General features: G+C 44.8%; 1 protein-coding gene across 3 annotated transcripts in view; it reads right to left on the bottom strand.

The window, feature by feature from the left end:
• LOC142049898 (mothers against decapentaplegic homolog 2) overlaps nt 1-17,732 on the bottom strand; it is a 70,977-nt gene that overhangs the window by 39,154 nt on the left and 14,091 nt on the right. For all 3 annotated transcript variants that reach the window (XM_075078073.1, XM_075078074.1, XM_075078075.1), the window contains exon 2: nt 17,241-17,533. In XM_075078073.1, the coding sequence (XP_074934174.1) occupies nt 17,241-17,476 (236 nt within the window). In that variant the 5' untranslated portion in view covers nt 17,477-17,533. The remainder of the gene's footprint in view (nt 1-17,240; nt 17,534-17,732) is intronic.

Consider the following 17,732-nt stretch of genomic DNA (forward strand, 5'->3'; position numbering starts at 1 on the left):
GTAAAAAATGTGCTCTACACTGCAGCCGGGGAGAATGGCCCTACCTGGAGCCTCTGGCAGAAAGCACATGGGGAGACCCGGGGTCGACCCCTAGGGTTTTGGAGTCAGGGATACAGAGGGTCCGAAGCCCGGTATACTCCAACTGAAAAAGAGATATTGGCAGCATATGAAGGGGTTCGAGCTGCTTCAGAAGTGGTTGGTACTGAAGCACAGTTGCTCCTGGCACCCCGACTGCCAGTGCTGGGCTGGATGTTCAAAGGAAACATCCCCTCTACACACCATGCAACTGATGCTACGTGGAGTAAATGGGTTGCACTGATTACCCAGCGGGCTCGAGTAGGAAACCCCAGTCGCCCAGGAATCTTGGAAGTGATTCTGGACTGGCCAGAAGGCAAAGATTTTGGATTATCACCAGAGGAGGAGGTGACACATGCTGAAGAAGCCCCACTGTATAACAAACTGCCAGAAGATGAGAAGCAATATGCCCTGTTCACTGATGGGTCCTGTCGCCTTGTGGGAAAGCACCGGAGATGGAAGGCTGCTGTATGGAGTCCTACACGACAAGTAGCAGAAACTGCTGAAGGAGAAGGTGAATCGAGCCAGTTTGCAGAGGTAAAGGCCATCCAGCTGGCCTTAGACATTGCTGAATAGGAAAAGTGGCCAGTGCTCTATCTCTATACTGACTCCTGGATGGTGGCAAATGCCTTGTGGGGCTGGCTGCAGCAATGGAAGCAAAGCAACTGGCAGCGCAGAGGCAAACCCATCTGGGCCACCACATTGTGGCAAGATATTGCTGCCCGGGTAGAGAACCTGGTTGTAAAGGTACGTCATGTGGATGCTCACGTCCCCAAGAGTCGGGCCACTTAAGAACATCGAAACAACCAGCAGGTAGATCAGGCTGCCAAGATTGAAGTGGCTGAGGTGGATCTGGACTGGCAGCATAAGGGTGAACTATTTCTAGCTCAGTGGGCCCATGACACCTCAGGCCATCAAGGGAGAGATGCAACATACAGGTGGGCTCGTGATCGAGGGGTGGACTTGACCATGGATGTTATTGCACAGGTTATCCACGAATGTGAAATGTGCGCCGCAATCAAGCAAGCGAAGCGGGTAAAGCCTCTGTGGTATGGGGGACGATGGCTGAAATATAAATATGGGGAGGCCTGGCAAATTGACTATATCACACTCCCACAGACCCGCCAAGGCAAGCGCCATGTGCTTACAATGGTAGAAACGACGACTGGCTGGCTGGAAACATATCCTGTCCCCCACGCCACTGCCCGGAACACTATCCTGGGTCTTGAGAAACAAGTCCTGTGGCGACATGGCACCCCAGAGAGAACTGAGTCAGACAACGGGACTCATTTCCGAAAGAACCTCATAGACACCTGGGCCAAAGAGAATGGCATTGAGTGGGTGTATCACATCCCCTATCACGCACCAGCCTCTGGGAAAATCCAACGATACAATGGACTGTTAAAAACTACACTGAGAGCAATGGGGGGTGGAACATTCAAGCACTGGGATACACATTTAGCAAAAGCCACGTGGTTAGTCAACACGAGGGGATCTGCCAACCGAGCTGGCCCTGCCCAGTCAGAAATCCTACATACTGTGGAAGGGGATAGAGTCCCTGTAGAGTACGTGAAAAATATGCTGGGCAAAACAGTCTGGGTTCTTCCTGCCTCCGGCAAAGGCAAACCCTTTCGTGGGATTGCTTTTGCTCAAGGACCTGGGTGCACTTGGTGGGTGATGCGGGAGGATGGAGGAGTCTGATGTGTGCCTCAAGGGGATTTGATTTTGGGCGAAAACAGTCAATGAACTGAATGGCACAATGTGAACTGCTATATAATATTGTGTGTCACCTCTGTGTTGTATCAATGATATCAGGGTACGAGCCTCCCAACCCATGGAAGATCAACTATGAAACAAGCCGTGCAGCAGTGATGGAACGATGACTGACTCGGTATGCAGCAACCCAACGCCACACACCATCTCTCCCACCCGGAAAGACTGATACAACAGATGGAGCCCAGAGTCATGGACTGGGTTAACTCAATGGACATTTAAATGGACATTTTACAGGGAAGGTCCATGAACTAAGGGAATGATGTCTGTATATTATGTTAAAGGATGGGAAGGGGAGGGGTGGTGGTTGGTACGGTTGTATTGCATCATATGGGACCTGGTCATGGTGTAAATGGTATGGAATAAGGGGTGGAGAATGTGCTGGTTTTGGCTGAGAAGGGGTTAATTCTCCTCACTGTGGGGGTCGGCTACCTTTCCAGCTTCCCATGCTCTGCCGCGTGGCGGGGGGGCGGGGCTGGGAGGGGCAGGGCCATGGTGGGGACGGCTGACCCCAACTGGACAATGGCAGGTTCATTCCATACCATGTGACACCATGACCAATATATTGAGGGGGGGCAGTGGCAGCGCGGAGGCGGCGCGGCGTCGGGTGGCGAGCGGCTGCGGCGCGTGCGGTTTGTTTCGGTGGTTCGTTCCCCCTCTCCCCTCCCTTCCCCCTCCCCCGGGGCTTTGCGCCTCTCATTGTTCTCCTTTACATTGCATTTCTACTGTTGTTTCTTTTAATTTTAATTATTAAACTGTTCTTATCCCAACCCACGAGCGTTACCCTTCTGATTCTCTCCCCCATCTACCGGTGGGGAGTGAGCGAGCGACTGTGTGGGGCTGAGCTGCCGCTAAACCACAACAATTAGGCACCCAGTTTAAATACAAAGGAACTAAGAAGGTATTTTTATTATTAGCTTTGTGGAACTCATCAGAACGAACACATTTGAATATGGCCCTTAAGTTTATAGTAAGTCTCCCCCACAATAACAGAAGGGGAGATTTATTACAGAAAGACGTAAAAACCTATCAATAAGCTTCGGTGGTTGGATGCTGCACTGCTGTAAGCTTACACAAACACAGTAAGGTTCAGAAGTGGTTCTTGGGAAATCTAGTTGAAGTCCATAAAATTAACATTTGAATTGTCTACTAAACAAAAAAAGACTTTTTCAACCAAACACCCGAGAGTCAAACACCATTTCAAACACAACTTGCCATGCCGCAAAGCTGAAAGATTCTACATACTTTGTTCAAAATTTCAAAACTACAGCATGAGTTAAAATTTTTTTAAATATCAGCAGAGGAACTTGACTTAAAGCCTCCCACAAAACTAAGAGGAAGTAAAGACCAGTTCTATGATGTAACTCACCAAATTCAACTAAACAGTAACTTTGAAATTCTGCATTTAAGCAAGACTCAGAGTTTGCTTCTTTTGCATCAGGCTTTTCTCTATCCAGTATGACCCAAGCATCCAAAGAAATGGTCAGTTTACCTACAGTTACAAGCTGTACAGTTACAGTTACAAGCAAATGCTCCAAATAAAAACTTTCAATGCTTGATCTATTGAAACTTGCTTGTATGTTTCAGAATAAAAAGCCACAATTTGGGAGATCTTTTCTGAACAAACGCTGAAGTCAGATTACTGTGCAACACTCATCCAAGGGGATTTCCCCAGTCTCATTGTTCTGCCAATTTTGAAGCATATGCAGCAAGATGTGAACTTACTCCAGCTCCCGATTGTTCTCTTCTATCCTGCCGGTCTGCTTCAAACAATGCAGCATGTCAGAAGCCAATGAAAGCTGTTCATAATGATACTACAGCATTGTATACTGTAAATTTTAGAAGTTTTTCACTGATCAGCACTGCAACAAAGGCAGAGTAATTGAACAGAAACAAGTAGCAAACAAGGCGTGGGAAATTACTTTTATTAAATTAGCAGGTATAGATTACAAGCAGGATTAAATCACTAGAGAACCTGTTAACTAGCTATTTGTGTTCAAAGCTGCAGCAGTAAAAGAACTGCAGTATGTTGTTTATCCTATAAATTCTTTCTAGACTAAGAGCCTGAGCTACACAATTGGGAAGTTTTTCTTGTAAAATTGCTCTGGTTGTAATAAAACATTCACACTAGTAAAAACAGCACTCAGGTGTTTTGTTACAGTACCAAGAAAACTAAATTGGCTGACTTGTACAAAAGAATGCAACGAACGAGGAGAGGAATCTTCACCACACTGAATAGTTGGCCTGATCTAAAGACAGTAATTACCACTGTAAGCCAGGGAACAGTTTAGCATTGACTTGGGCTGACTAAAGCCCCGATTTCTTTATTGGTGAAAAATAAATACTATTTATGAGATAATTTGGGGCTCAATGCTGACAATAAAGCACAGTCAGACACAAGTTGCTCTTGGGGAGATTCCGATTGGACACCAGAGGAAAATTTTTCACAGTGAGGACAGTCAACCATTGGAATAATCTCCCCAGGGAAGGGGTTGACTCGGCCACGTTGGACACCTTCAAGAGTCGTCTGGACAGGGTGCTGGGCCATCTTGTCTAGACTGTGCTCTTCCTAGAAAGGTTGGACTAGATGATCCCTGGGGTCCCTTCCAACCTGTAATTCTGTGATTCTGTGAAGTGTTAGATACAGATATTATTCTTCCTAGTTAGAGCTCTGTAGTGGGATCCACAAAGCAGGCAAGTCACTAAACTAATCACAAGTAGCTATTTTTCATTTGCTTAAAATTCAGCAGCCCCAGCATTAGTAGTTAACCTGTCAAACAATGGCATATAAAATCAAGCAAGCTTTAACAGTTATTTTTGATTCTGACTTCCTGCTTCTTTCCATTAAGGCATTCCTAATGAGGAACAACAGTAACTTGAAGCTAAAAAACTTCCATAAATTCCAACAAAGTTTCACCTCTAAATTTGCTTTCCATATCACTGATACTCCAACAACGCCTTAAACTTAATCTCCCTAACCAAATAATTCAGCTTATACTGGGGAGGTGAAGAGGTGACATTATCACATACCTTACAAAAATTCATCTCAATTTATATACTGAAAAATGACAGCAAATTAAAAACTTGTAAGATTACCTGAGAAAAAGCTGCAGAGCCAAGGCCAGAATCCACATCCCCCAAGCCTTTATCCAGTACTCCAGTTAGCATACAACATAGTCCCCAAAATTCAACAATTTTTCCTCCCCACCAGGGAGGCAAGCTCCTTCGCAGCATTTCACTACTGGCTAAGTACCTTGCACATTTATATTTTTACACATTGACCTATCTCAAATGACATGCCAATACTTTCTGCTTGACATACCCACATAATTTGTTACAGAGTTGGTAAGTCACATGGCTTCCTGAATTGCACGAGCTTAAAACTGGCAGCCCTAGGTTTCTTTGCTTAATACTAAGACTTCCTTTTTCAGGATGACATCAATATTATAAGATGCTGTAACCTGAACTATGTCTACTAAAGCTTAGCCTTAGTTACAGCAATTCAGACCTTGACATCAGCCACAGCCATGCAACAAACCAAGTTAACAGTTATGTTTTAGTATTTTTTAATAAAACCTCACTCAATTGTAGTTGAATACAATCACTTCTGATTTCAGTTAACACTGCATTAGAAGGCTTGAAAACTTAAGTTTTCAAATTCATCTTCTAAAGAATGACTCACCTACGCTAGAGCAATGCCCTGACTGCTGTAATACAGTGTGTCTGGACAGTGCCCTACTGATGCACATATATTCCTCTGTATACAGATATCAGGAATAAGGTCTTGCTGCTGAAGTGACCATTCAAGTAGGAGTGTTGGTAAAGGAAAAATATGCTATTAGAAAAAAAAAAAAGGCAGCATTATCTTGGGCTCATATCAATCCTGCATCCTACCCTACATACCAAACGCACCGATGCTATGAATCAAACAGGAAAAAGCAAGCAAAATTTAACTTGAAGCTATAATTTTTAAGATGGTTTTGTAGTTAAAGGAAATGTGTAAGAGTAGATTTCAAACAGACAGTGTTACCAACACTGTCTTACTGATTGCTTACCTCAAGTTTGGAAATTATATTTCATAGAGACTTGAAGTCAAACTTGACATGAATTTTTATTTCCCATTATATGTCCATGCAGCATCTAAAAGTATTCTGCAACCTAGAATTTAAGCATGTCATTTTACATATATGTAATTAGGGCCAGCATCCTTCTGTCTACACCACCACCACCCTGAACATTTGGAAACTAAGAAGGGCTGGACCCATTTATCTCTAGGCAGGAGATGGTCTTGGAAGACCAGGTGCCAGGTTCTGCCACTCCAGCTCTGAGAAAGACCCCAAGGAAGTTAGTGCAGTCTCTCAGAGCACTCTTGTTCTCCCTCTGCACACTAATCCAGACTGCATGATACAGCACTACAGAACATGGAGCAGTTAAAAGCTGCCATTGTAAAATTATTGAAAGAAACTCTCAACACAGATTAGAAGACACTGCAAAACATCAGAAAAACACCCCCAAAGTCAACTGCTTTGCACTCGCCACTTTCAGCAACAACAGACTGTTTCTTGCAGGATCACCTCTTCACATTTTGTGTTCAGGCTACGCAGGCGGACTCTATTCACCCAGCAAGCAGCTGTTTGGCTGCACAGCACCCGAGGAAGGACTACTAGGAGGAAGTCAGGAAGCTACACAGCAAGCTGCTGGAGGAGTATGTATGCATGGGGCAAGCTCTGAGATGAAGAGATGTCACACACACAACAGGAAGCCACTGCAAAGCACACAATCATTCTGCCCTTACTGCTCTGCGGAGGCCAGAGCCTGGTGTGACACATTTAGAAAGCACCAAGAACTACCTTTAGCCTTTTACAGAGAATGTAGAGAGAACCTTCAAGTCCCACTATAATTACAGAACTGAGAAGAGCAAGGGCAATTTGATCTTCCTGCTACACCTTTCCAGTGAACACATCTGAAGTCTTCACAGCACCAGCTATCACAAGAAGGATCAGGGGGTTTTGAAGCCAATCTTGGCTAACACTCCCCAAAATCTCAGCCATCTCTTGACATACTTTCAGGAAAAGTCTCTTTGGCTGTCTCCTAAAGCATTATTTTTATTGAAATTCCAACAAGAGAAAAGCAGAGGGGGCTCTGCTTCATCCTCAGTAATCCTGTTATGAGAAAAAGGAGTCACCTTATCAACAATTTACAAGCATGCTCCTCCTGTAATCTCAGCAATAAAAACGGTGCTTTAGTATATTCTGATGTACCGTCTTAAATATCTACACTTAATTTACAAAGCTTAAGACATTCAACTACAGTCTTCAAACACTTATAGAACCAATTTACATCTAAGTGAATGCATCCAGACTGACATATGGTACAGGGTTAAAATCTTATGGGTAGGAATCAGAGACCAATCCTAAGGGATATGGGTCAGGCAAAGAGTAGTCAGGACCCTTAATTTTATGAAAGCAAACTTCCAGCTCTTCAAGGAGTCAGTCAATAAGATCCCCTGGGAAACGGTCCTCAGGAGCAAGGGAACAGAACAGAGCTGGCAGATCTTTAAGGACATTTTCCATAGAGTGCAAGAGCTCTCAATCCTCAGGTGTAAGAAATCAGGCAAGGAAGGCAAGAGACCAGCATGGCTGAGTTGAGACCTGCTGGTCAAACTAAAGGGCAAGAAGGAACTGCACAGGCAGTGGAAACAGGGACAGGTATCCTGGAAAGAGTATAGGGACGCTGCCTGGTTGTGTAGGGATGGGGCCAGGAAGGCCAAGGCACGGCTGGAGCTGAACTTGGCAAGAGATGCAAAAAATAACAAGAAAGGCTTCTACAGATACATCAGCCAGAAAAGGAAGGTCAAAGAAAGCGTACCCTCCTGATGAGCAAGACTGGCAGATTGGTAACAATGGACAAGGAGAAGGCTGAAGTACTCAACTTCTTTGTCTCAGTCTTCACTGGCAACCTCTCTTCCCACATCTCTTGAGTAGATGGCAAGGCAGGGACTGGGGGAGCAAAGTCCTTCCCAATGTAAGAAAAGATCAGGTTCGTGACCACCTGTAGAGCCTGAACATACACAAGTCTATGGGACCTGATGAGATGCATCCCAGAGTCCTGAGGGAATTGGCTGATGTAGTTGCCAAGCCACTCTCCATATCTGAAAAGTCATGGCAGTCAGGTGAAGTCCCTGGGGACTGGGAGAAGGGAAACATTCTGCCCATCTTTAAAAAGGGTAGAGAGGAGGACCCTGGGAACTACCGTCCTGTCAGCATCACCTCTGTGCAGGGGAAGATCATGGAACAGCTCCTCCTAGAAGCTATGCTAAGGCACATGGAGGACAGGGAGGTGATCTGAGGCAGCCACCATGGCTTCACCAAGGGCAAGTCCAGCCTGATCAACCTAGTGGCCTTCTGTGTTGGAGTGACTGCATCAGTGGACAAGGGAAGAGCTACGGATGTCATCTATCTGGACTTCTGTAAGGCCTTTGACATGGTCCCCCACAGCATCCTTCTCTCTAAACTGGGGAGATATGGATTTGATGGGTGGACTGTTTAGTGGATGAGGAATTGGTTGGATGGTGGCATCCAGAGGGTAGCGGTCAACAATTCAATGTCCAGATAGAGATCAGAGACAAGTGGTGTTCCTCAGGGGTCGTACTGGGACCAGTGCTGTTTAATATCTTCATCAATGACACAGACAGTGGGATCGAGTGCACCCTCAGCAAGTTTGCAGATGACACCAAGTTGAGTGGTGCAGTTGACACGCCTGAGGGATGCGATGTCATCCAGAGGGACCTGGACATGCTCGAGAAGTGGGGCCATGCGAACCTCATAAGGCTCAACAAGGCAAAGCGCAGGGTCCTGCACCTGGGTCAGGGCAACCCCTGGTATCAATACAGGCTGGGGGATGAAGGGGTTGAGAGCAGCCCTGCAGAGAAGGACTTGGGGGTACTGGTGGATGAAAAGCTGGACATGAGCCAACAATGTGCACTCGCAGCCCAGAAAGCCAACCATATCCTGGGCTGCATCCAAAGCAGCGTGGCCAGCATGGTGAGGGAGGGAATTCTGCCCCTCTACTCTGCTCTGATGAGATCCCCCTGCAGTGCTGTGTCCAGCTCTGGGATCCTCAGCACAGGACAGACATGGACCTGTTGGAGCAGGTCCAGAGGAGGGCCACAAAAATGATCGTAGGGATGAAACACCTCTGCTATAAAGAAAGGCTGAGAGTTGGAGTTCTTCAGCTTGGAGAAGAGAAGGCTGCAGTGAGACCTTATTGCAGCCTTTCAGTACTTAAAGGGGGCTTCTAAGAAAGATGTAGACAAACTTTTTAGCAGGGCCTGTAGCAACAGGACAAGGGGTAATGGTTTTAAAGTAAAAGAGGGTAGATTCAGACTAGAGAGAAAGAAGAAATTTTTTATGCTGAGGATGGCAAAACACTGGCCCAGGTTGCCCAGAATGGGGGTCGATGCCCCGTCCTTGGAAACACTCAAGGTCAGGTTGTACGGGGTTCTGAGCCCAAAAAACAACAGCAGGATTTGAGCCCCTCTCATTATCTCTCACTTAAGTCAGAATTGGAAGACTGCAGAAAACAAAGCAAAAATAAGCTTCTGAAAATCAGGAAACATAGCACAGGGATGCTATCCTCATGTTAGGCAAGAAGGACAGAGGGCACATATAAGACTACATTTTCTATGTACTGTTAAGCAAGAAAAAAATTTTTTTTCAGATAATACCTTCTAAAACTCTAATGGCATAGCAGGCTGGAAAGCAAGGGTTGGACAGAAGTATTAGCCTTCTCTCTGCACTGGAAGCAACTGCTGCATTCCGCCCAAGACTAAAGCACTTGCATGATACTAGCACCCCAGCAAAAAAATCTCTGAATTGGGGTTTAAGGAAGTTAGTCTTAAAGGCTTACTTCAGCGCCAGTAATCTGCCAGATCACTTTTTCCATCAACATCGCTTTGCTTTTGCACTGTAGTTTCCTCTAACATAAAGCAGTAAATATTTGCCGCCTCTGCAGAAACTCAGGACCTCCCATTAAAGCTAACATTCAAGTGTGAAGTACTGTTCCACACATAGTATCAAAACCAAGTTTACATAATAACTGTAACATAACTACTACTACTAACATCAACAAAAAATTTTATCTGTTCAAGAAGTTTAAGTTATCAACCAGGAAGTTGTCTGATGCCATATCAAGCCCTTCTACAGTACTGAGATGAGTACACAAACATCTGGAAAGAAAAAATAGAGGCACAGTGTTATAAATGCATCTTTTAGCTGCCCCCTTCCTCCCAGCTACAAATAGCCTTTGTCAGGGCATGCATGAATGCTACATTCACTATGCAAAGCTAAAACGAAAGCTACAGATGCTGAGACTGATGGGAAGCACCTATCTCTTTATCCTCCTGCATATACTGGAAAAAAAAGTGCACCTATGCATTGAGTAATCTCATACGCCTCCGTTCAGCATTGTGTTGTGCAGACTGCGTCAGCAGCAGAACAGGGAAACTGCCACTGATGAGATACAGCAGTGCTCTATGGGTTCAACATCAGGTAAGCGGAAGCACAGTGCAAGATGGAATCTTCCAGGGAAGAATGAATGGGTTATGGCATGCAACAAACGAGGACTACAGCTGTACCTGGGGAGTACTCCATATAGGCAGGTCATCTCCATTACTCCTTCATAAAAGATAAGGCCCTAATACAGTTGTCACATTACCCAAATGCTGGCATGGAAGCAGAGTTCAACATGTGATAAGGATGTACCCAGGTACAGCTCAGGAAGGACACAGTTCTGCATTAGTTTTTAGATATGGATGCTCTAGAGGAACATAAGACATCACAAAGGAGTCTAAACACAGTGCTTCCCTTCCCCTAACTTTTTTTTTATTTTAAAAATATAGGAGCTACAACAGCTCAGGTCAACGTTATCCCAAACCTACTCCAATTAAGCTCTATTAGTTGTACATTATCAGGCATTTTACAAAAGCAACCACATTTTGCTAAGTTTTATTTAAAAGAAGCAAGAAGAAAGCACGAAGCATATCTAGTCTCTTTTTAGGACAGAAAAGCCACACAGCTGATCACACCAAAATACTGGGACACAAACTAGTGATTTTGTTTCCCTACTTTGAAATCCAATACTCAGTACTGTCACCAGTGAAATTACTTTTTAAATAATGAAGATAGAGTATGAATATGCCAGTTGACTATTTACTACATGGCACGGTTTGGTTTGTTAAAGGCTTGGATTTTAGCTAGTTACAAAGTATTTATTTCAACAGAACAATGCACACTAATAAGGAAGAAACTGCTCCGTTAGAAGATTACTTATATAAATGGATACTCATGCTCTGTTTCTTCACCGACTGCTTCTTGCGCTCCATTTGTGTCAAAACTGCAAGGGAGAGCATAAAGTCAGGATCTTAAATTCTACCAAATTCATTACGTATTTTAGAAAAGTGAACTCGTGTGCCAGCATTCAGTTTCAGGATACACAGGGACTATACGATTAGAATCCCACTGGCTTGCTGGGAGGATTCAACAAGATAACTACAAATTACTTGGAGGGCTAGTGACAAAAGGACCTCTGTACTTATTTAGCCTCTGCTCTAGATTACTGACCCACTTATGAAGAGCTAAGCATCCCTGCTGTGCAATGCCAACACCCACTCCATCTGCTCCTGCTTTCTCAGAACCTCTATTAGTCCGCATAAGAAACTGTGTTAATTACCACATAAGCAGCTTTTGCATAGTACACACAATATCAGCAGTATCAGCCTCACTTATTATGCAGTCACCTTAACAGTGCAGAAACAGAACAATCCTCATCGCAGCAGGATTACCAATGGCATAAAGTATATGCAGATTTCTGAAGAGACAATGTAGTTCAACTTTTGTCCAAGCTGCTCTCAGTTTTGAGAAAAGCCTGTAGGCGTTTAGCTGTTTTAGGCTTCAATGATTGTACTGGTTTTGGCTGAGAAGGGGTTAATTCACCTCACTGTGGGGGTCGGCTACATTTCCAGCTTCCCCGCTCTGCCGCGTGTCGGGGGGGGGGGGCTGGGAGGGGCAGGGCCAGATTAAACGAGAAATAGTTCATGCAGTAGGCCTTGGGCCAGTCCAGGCAGGACAAGATGTAAAAAATGTGCTCTATACTGCAGCCGGGGAGAATGGCCCTACCTGGAGCCTCTGGCAGAAAGCACATGGGGAGACCCGGGGTCGACCCCTAGGGTTTTGGAGTCGGGGATACAGAGGGTCTGAAGCCCACTATACTCCAACTGAAAAAGAGCTATTGGCAGCATATGAAGGGGTTCGAGCTGCTTCAGAAGTGGTTGGTACTAAAGCACAGTTGCTCCTGGCACCCCGACTGCCAGTGCTGGGCTGGATGTTCAAAGGAAACATCCCCTCTACACACCATGCAACTGATGCTATGTGGAGTAAATGGGTTGCACTGATCACCCAGCGGGCTCGAGTAGGAAACCCCAGTCGCCCAGGAATCTTGGAAGTGATTATGGACTGGCCAGAAGGCAAAGATTTTGGATTATCACCAGAGGAGGAGGTGACACATGCTGAAGAAGCCCCACTGTATAACACACTGCCAGAAAAGGAGAAGCAGTATGCCCTGTTCACCGATGGGTCCTGTCGCCTTGTGGGAAAGCATCGGAGATGGAAGGCTGCTGTACGGAGTCCTACAAGACAAGTAGCAGAAACTGCTGAAGGAGAAGGTGAATCGAGCCAGTTTGCAGAGGTAAAGGCCATCCAGCTGACCTTAGACATTGCTGAATGGGAAAAGTGGCCAGTGCTCTATCTCTGTTCTGACTCCTGGATGGTGGCAAATGCCCTGTGGGCGTGGTTACAGCAGTGGAAGCAAAGTAACTGGCAGCGCAGAGGCAAACCCATCTGGGCTGCCACATTGCGGCAAGATATTGCTGCCCAGGTAGAGAACCTGGTTGTAAAGGTACGGCATGTGGATGCTCACGTCCCCAAGAGTCGGGCCACTGAAAAACATCGGAACAACCAGCAGGTAGATCAGGCTGCCAAGGTTGAAGTGGCTGAGGTGGATCTGGACTGGCAGCATAAGGGTGAACTATTTCTAGCTCGGTGGGCCCATGACACCTCAGGCCATCAAGGGAGAGATGCAACATACAGGTGGGCTTGTGATCGAGGGGTGGACTTGACCATGGATGTTATTGCACAGGTTATCCACGAATGTGAAATGTGCGCCGCAATCAAGCAAGCGAAGCAGGTAAAGCCTCTGTGGTATGGGGGACGATGGCTGAAATATAAATATGGGGAGGCCTGGCAAATTGACTATATCACACTCCCACAGACCCGCCAAGGCAAGCGCCATGTGCTTACAATGGTAGAAACGACGACTGGCTGGCTGGAAACATATCCTGTCCCCCACGCCACTGCCCGGAACACTATCCTGGGTCTTGAGAAACAAGTCCTGTGGCGACATGGCACCCCAGAGAGAACTGAGTCAGACAACGGGACTCATTTCCGAAAGAACCTCATAGACACCTGGGCCAAAGAGAATGGCATTGAGTGGGTGTATCACATCCCCTATCACGCACCAGCCTCTGGGAAAATCCAACGATACAATGGACTGTTAAAGACCACACTGAGAGCAATGGGGGGTGGAACATTCAAGCACTGGGATACACATTTAGCAAAAGCCACGTGGTTAGTCAACACGAGGGGATCTGCCAACCGAGCTGGCCCTGCCCAGTCAGAAATCCTACATACTGTGGAAGGGGATAGAGTCCCTGTAGAGTACATGAAAAATATGCTGGGCAAAACAGTCTGGGTTCTTCCTGCCTCCGGCAAAGGCAAACCCTTTCGTGGGATTGCTTTTGCTCAAGGACCTGGGTGCACTTGGTGGGTGATGCGGGAGGATGGAGGAGTCTGATGTGTGCCTCAAGGGGATTTGATTTTGGGCGAAAACAGTCAATGAACTGAATGGCACAATGTGAACTGCTATATAATATTGTGTGTCACCTCTGTGTTGTATCAATGATATCAGAGTACGAGCCTCCCAACCCGTGGAGGATCAACTGTGAAACAAGCAAAGTGCAGCAGTGATGGAACGATGACTGACTCGGTATGCAGCAACCCAACGCCACACACACCATCTCTCCCACCCGGAAAGACTGATACAACAGATGGAGCCCAGAGTCATGGACTGGGTTAACTCAATGGACATTTTAATGGACATTTTAATGGACATTTTACAGGGAAGGGCCATGAACTAAGGGAATGATGTCTGTATATTATGTTAAAGGATGGGAAGGGGAGGGGTGGTGGTTGGTAAGGTTGTATTGCATCGTATGGGACCTAGGCATGGTGTAAATGGTATGGAATAAGGGGTGGAGAATGTGCTGGTTTTGGGTGAGGAGGAGTTAATTCTCCTCACTGTGGGGGTCAGCTACCTTTCCAGCTTCCCGAGTGCGTGGCGGGGTTGGGGGGGCTGGGAGGGGCAGGGCCGTGGTGGGGGCGGCTGACCCCGACTGGCCAATGGCATGTTCATTCCATACCATGTGACACCATGACCAGTATATTGAGGGGGGGCAGTTTGTGGCTCAGGAGCAGCGCAGCGTTGGGTCGGCGGGCGGTGAGCGGCGAGCGGCTGCGTCGCGTGCGGTTTGTTTCGGCGGTTCGTCCCCCCTCTCCCCTCCCTTCCCCCCTCCCCCGGGGCTTTGCGCCTCTCGTTGTTCTCCTTTACATTGCATTTCTGTTGTTGTTTCTTTTAATTTTAATTATTAAACTGTTCTTATCCCAACCCACGAGCGTTACCCTTCTGATTCTCTCCCCTATCTACCGGTGGGGGAGTGAGCGAGCGACTGTGTGGGGCTGAGCTGCTGGCTAAACCACGACAATGATGAAAAAGTATACTAGATTTAAGTACTGGATCAAACTCTCTGGAAATCTCCAAGGGGACCAGAAACTTCTGTAGAGGGAATAACGCAACAGTTGCAAACAGAAGCATCCCACAACACATGCCAATATTTACAGTGAGTTAAACAGTATTACTAATTAAATCTAATGCTAGCAAAAAAAAACCAAACCAAACTCAAAAACCCCTCCACAAGCAGAATAACATTTGGAAAGTTAGCCCAGCTGACACATCAGAACTGCATCTCAACAGCTTAGTGCCTCAAACTTCCTGCTGACTAGGAAGAAAAAATTTGTTTGAAATTCAGCATTTTATTATTTATCCCTGCTGATGCATAGATCTTTAAGACATTCATTAAAGTGGGTCTCAAGCAGCAGTTTCATTAACTTACTAAATCCAAGAACAAGAATCTCTAGAAGTCATTACAATACTGAGTTGACATTTATTCTTTCTTGGGAACCCAGACTACTGCTGTCAAAGCGAAATAATATCAACAGTCCAAAATCCAACTATGAAACTCAAGAATTCCGTACAGCACTGCTGGCAACCCTGATATCATCTCGCCCCTTCATACCAAAGCCATTTCTTAGTTTAAAATTAAACCTTGTATAATAGCCAGCACTGCTTGAAGGGTTCTAGCTACCAGCTTGCTCCTGAGGTAGTCAAGAAAAGTAAAACCTAGGTCCAGTCCTTTTTACAGCTGACTGGAGGATAGATGAGAACAGTACATCACAGCCCAGCAAGAGCTGCTGGTCACAACATGAAGGCTCTACAGAGTATAACAGAGCTTCCTATTCTGTTTTAAAGAATTAGGTACTATGACTACTTTAACACAAAAGGTCATGCAAGCAGGAGATACTCAAATACAGACAACATGTAGACTAGGAAAATAATGATATTAGCATACTGTTTGTATCTATCATTTGCAAAATTAAATTTAGACAGTTTTTCTTCTTAAGTGGCAATATTTGCTGCCCCAGCACCCCTACAGGAGAGCTCCAAGAAGTCTAAAAGCTCTTAAAGTTAGATACACATTTTATATCAAGTGCATGGCATACTTAGCTTCTGTCATATGAAATGCCTTCTAATTAAGCATTTTGCCTCTGTCATGGTAAAGACTTGCTAAATACAAAGAGTCATCTCATGTCAAGTCAAGAAATCTATATCCCTACAGGTTTCCCTCTTAGTCTACTGATACACACTAAGCCAAGAAAGCGCTAACATTTTATTTCTGATTGTTTTCCAGCTGGCAAAAGGAAGAAAGCAGAAGGGAAAACCAGAGAATTTTGGGACTACTCTAGGGAATAAAACACAAGCAGAGGGCAGCATTAGAGACAAATTTGTGAACAGAAAAGAGAGAACAGAATTAAAGTAGTCATTCATTCAGAGCATACTCATGGTTTTCCCAGAAAGCTGTGTCAAATCTAAAAGAGAATGCTAAAACCATTATCAAATAACACCTATAACACATTTTATATATGGAAATAATTACTGACACCAGCCAGATCTAGCTTGCGCTATATTAATACAAAGTTTAAAAGTAGCTGGGATGAATGTGCTAATACAGAAATTAAGGTCATAAACCAGATGCAGTTTATCTCCCCTAAAAATTATCTTAAGCTTCGAGGGGCTAAGTGCCCAAAATATTCCTGTGCTGCAAGATCTTCTAATGTTTTAATAGAAAAACACACCTGTGATGTGACTTGATACTTATGTCGCACAGAATGAGCTTACACATGCGCCTTAGTGGGACTTCTGTACAGCGTGAATCGAGAGCAGACTGTGTTATACTTACAAACATAACCCTTGCCTCTTGCACAGCAGTTGCTATGAATTAAGTTGAGAAAGTCAAAGGGGTAGAATGCAAGTTGTTCACCTAAATGTATATAAGTATTAGGAGCAGAAGAGCAGTTCTAGAAATATTCCAAGTTATTAAATAAAAAGCACTTTCATTAACCAATAACAAATAATAATTACAATAAATAAACCGGTCTTCAGACAACCTGCCTCCAAAGATAAAATTTCCCTTCAAAAAGGGAGAATGGATGCAGCTTCTACAACTTAAATGAAACTACCATATACGACTGAAAAGAATTAGATGACTGAAGTGTTGACCAAGGAAAAACTAGTCTTTTTTTTTCTTAAAGTGGAAGTGTAGGTTCAAGTATGCCCCCCAATTATAGACAGGGTTATTAAATAAAAGCATAAGGCAGTGCTACAAACTAAGAGCTGTGCTAGGCACCACCAGAATACATATAAATCAGAATCTATGTAGTAATGAAAATTGAAATGTAAAGCTATTACTAGAAATGGTGACTTTACAAAGCACATGATTCAGTTGTGAGCAAGCACTATGTAAAACCAAAAGAGGTTTTAAAGAATTTTTAAAGAATCAAAAGCACGCAACTGATTTTTTTAATAATTTGTTCACAGGATAGCCTAAACATCCATTTAGCCATTTCTTAAGTGGTTGTAACAATTTCAAACACAACAGCACTTACCTTGGTATTGTCACACATTTTGTATTGCAATTCTGAGTGGTAATTGCCTTCTCAAGCTCATCCAGCTGTCCTGTTTTCTTTAGCTTCTTGACCAAGCTTTTCACTGCTTTTTCACACCACTTCTCCTCCTGGCCATTCTGCTCACCACCACCAGCCCCTCCAGAGCCACCAGCAGATTTTTTCCACCCCAGAAGTCTCTTTACAACTGGTGGAGTGAATGGCAATATGGATGACATGACTTTCACCAGACAGAACACTCAGCAAGGAATAAATTAGAGATTCCTGTCCAATCCCTAGAAACACAAACCAGAACAGACACATTAGCACTGAGGTTTCACATGAAACAAATATCTTGCTTAGGACTTTTCATTACCAAATGCCATAGAACACTGCCCCCCAAAACAAGTCAGGTAATAGTCCAGAAGTAGTCTGCATCACAGTTAAGGTAGTTTACTGATGAAGTCAAAATGCAAGTCTGCTGCAGACTCTTCA

This window comes from Phalacrocorax aristotelis, chromosome W (assembly GCF_949628215.1).
Source record: "Phalacrocorax aristotelis chromosome W, bGulAri2.1, whole genome shotgun sequence".
Classification (NCBI taxonomy): Eukaryota; Metazoa; Chordata; class Aves; order Suliformes; family Phalacrocoracidae; genus Phalacrocorax; species Phalacrocorax aristotelis.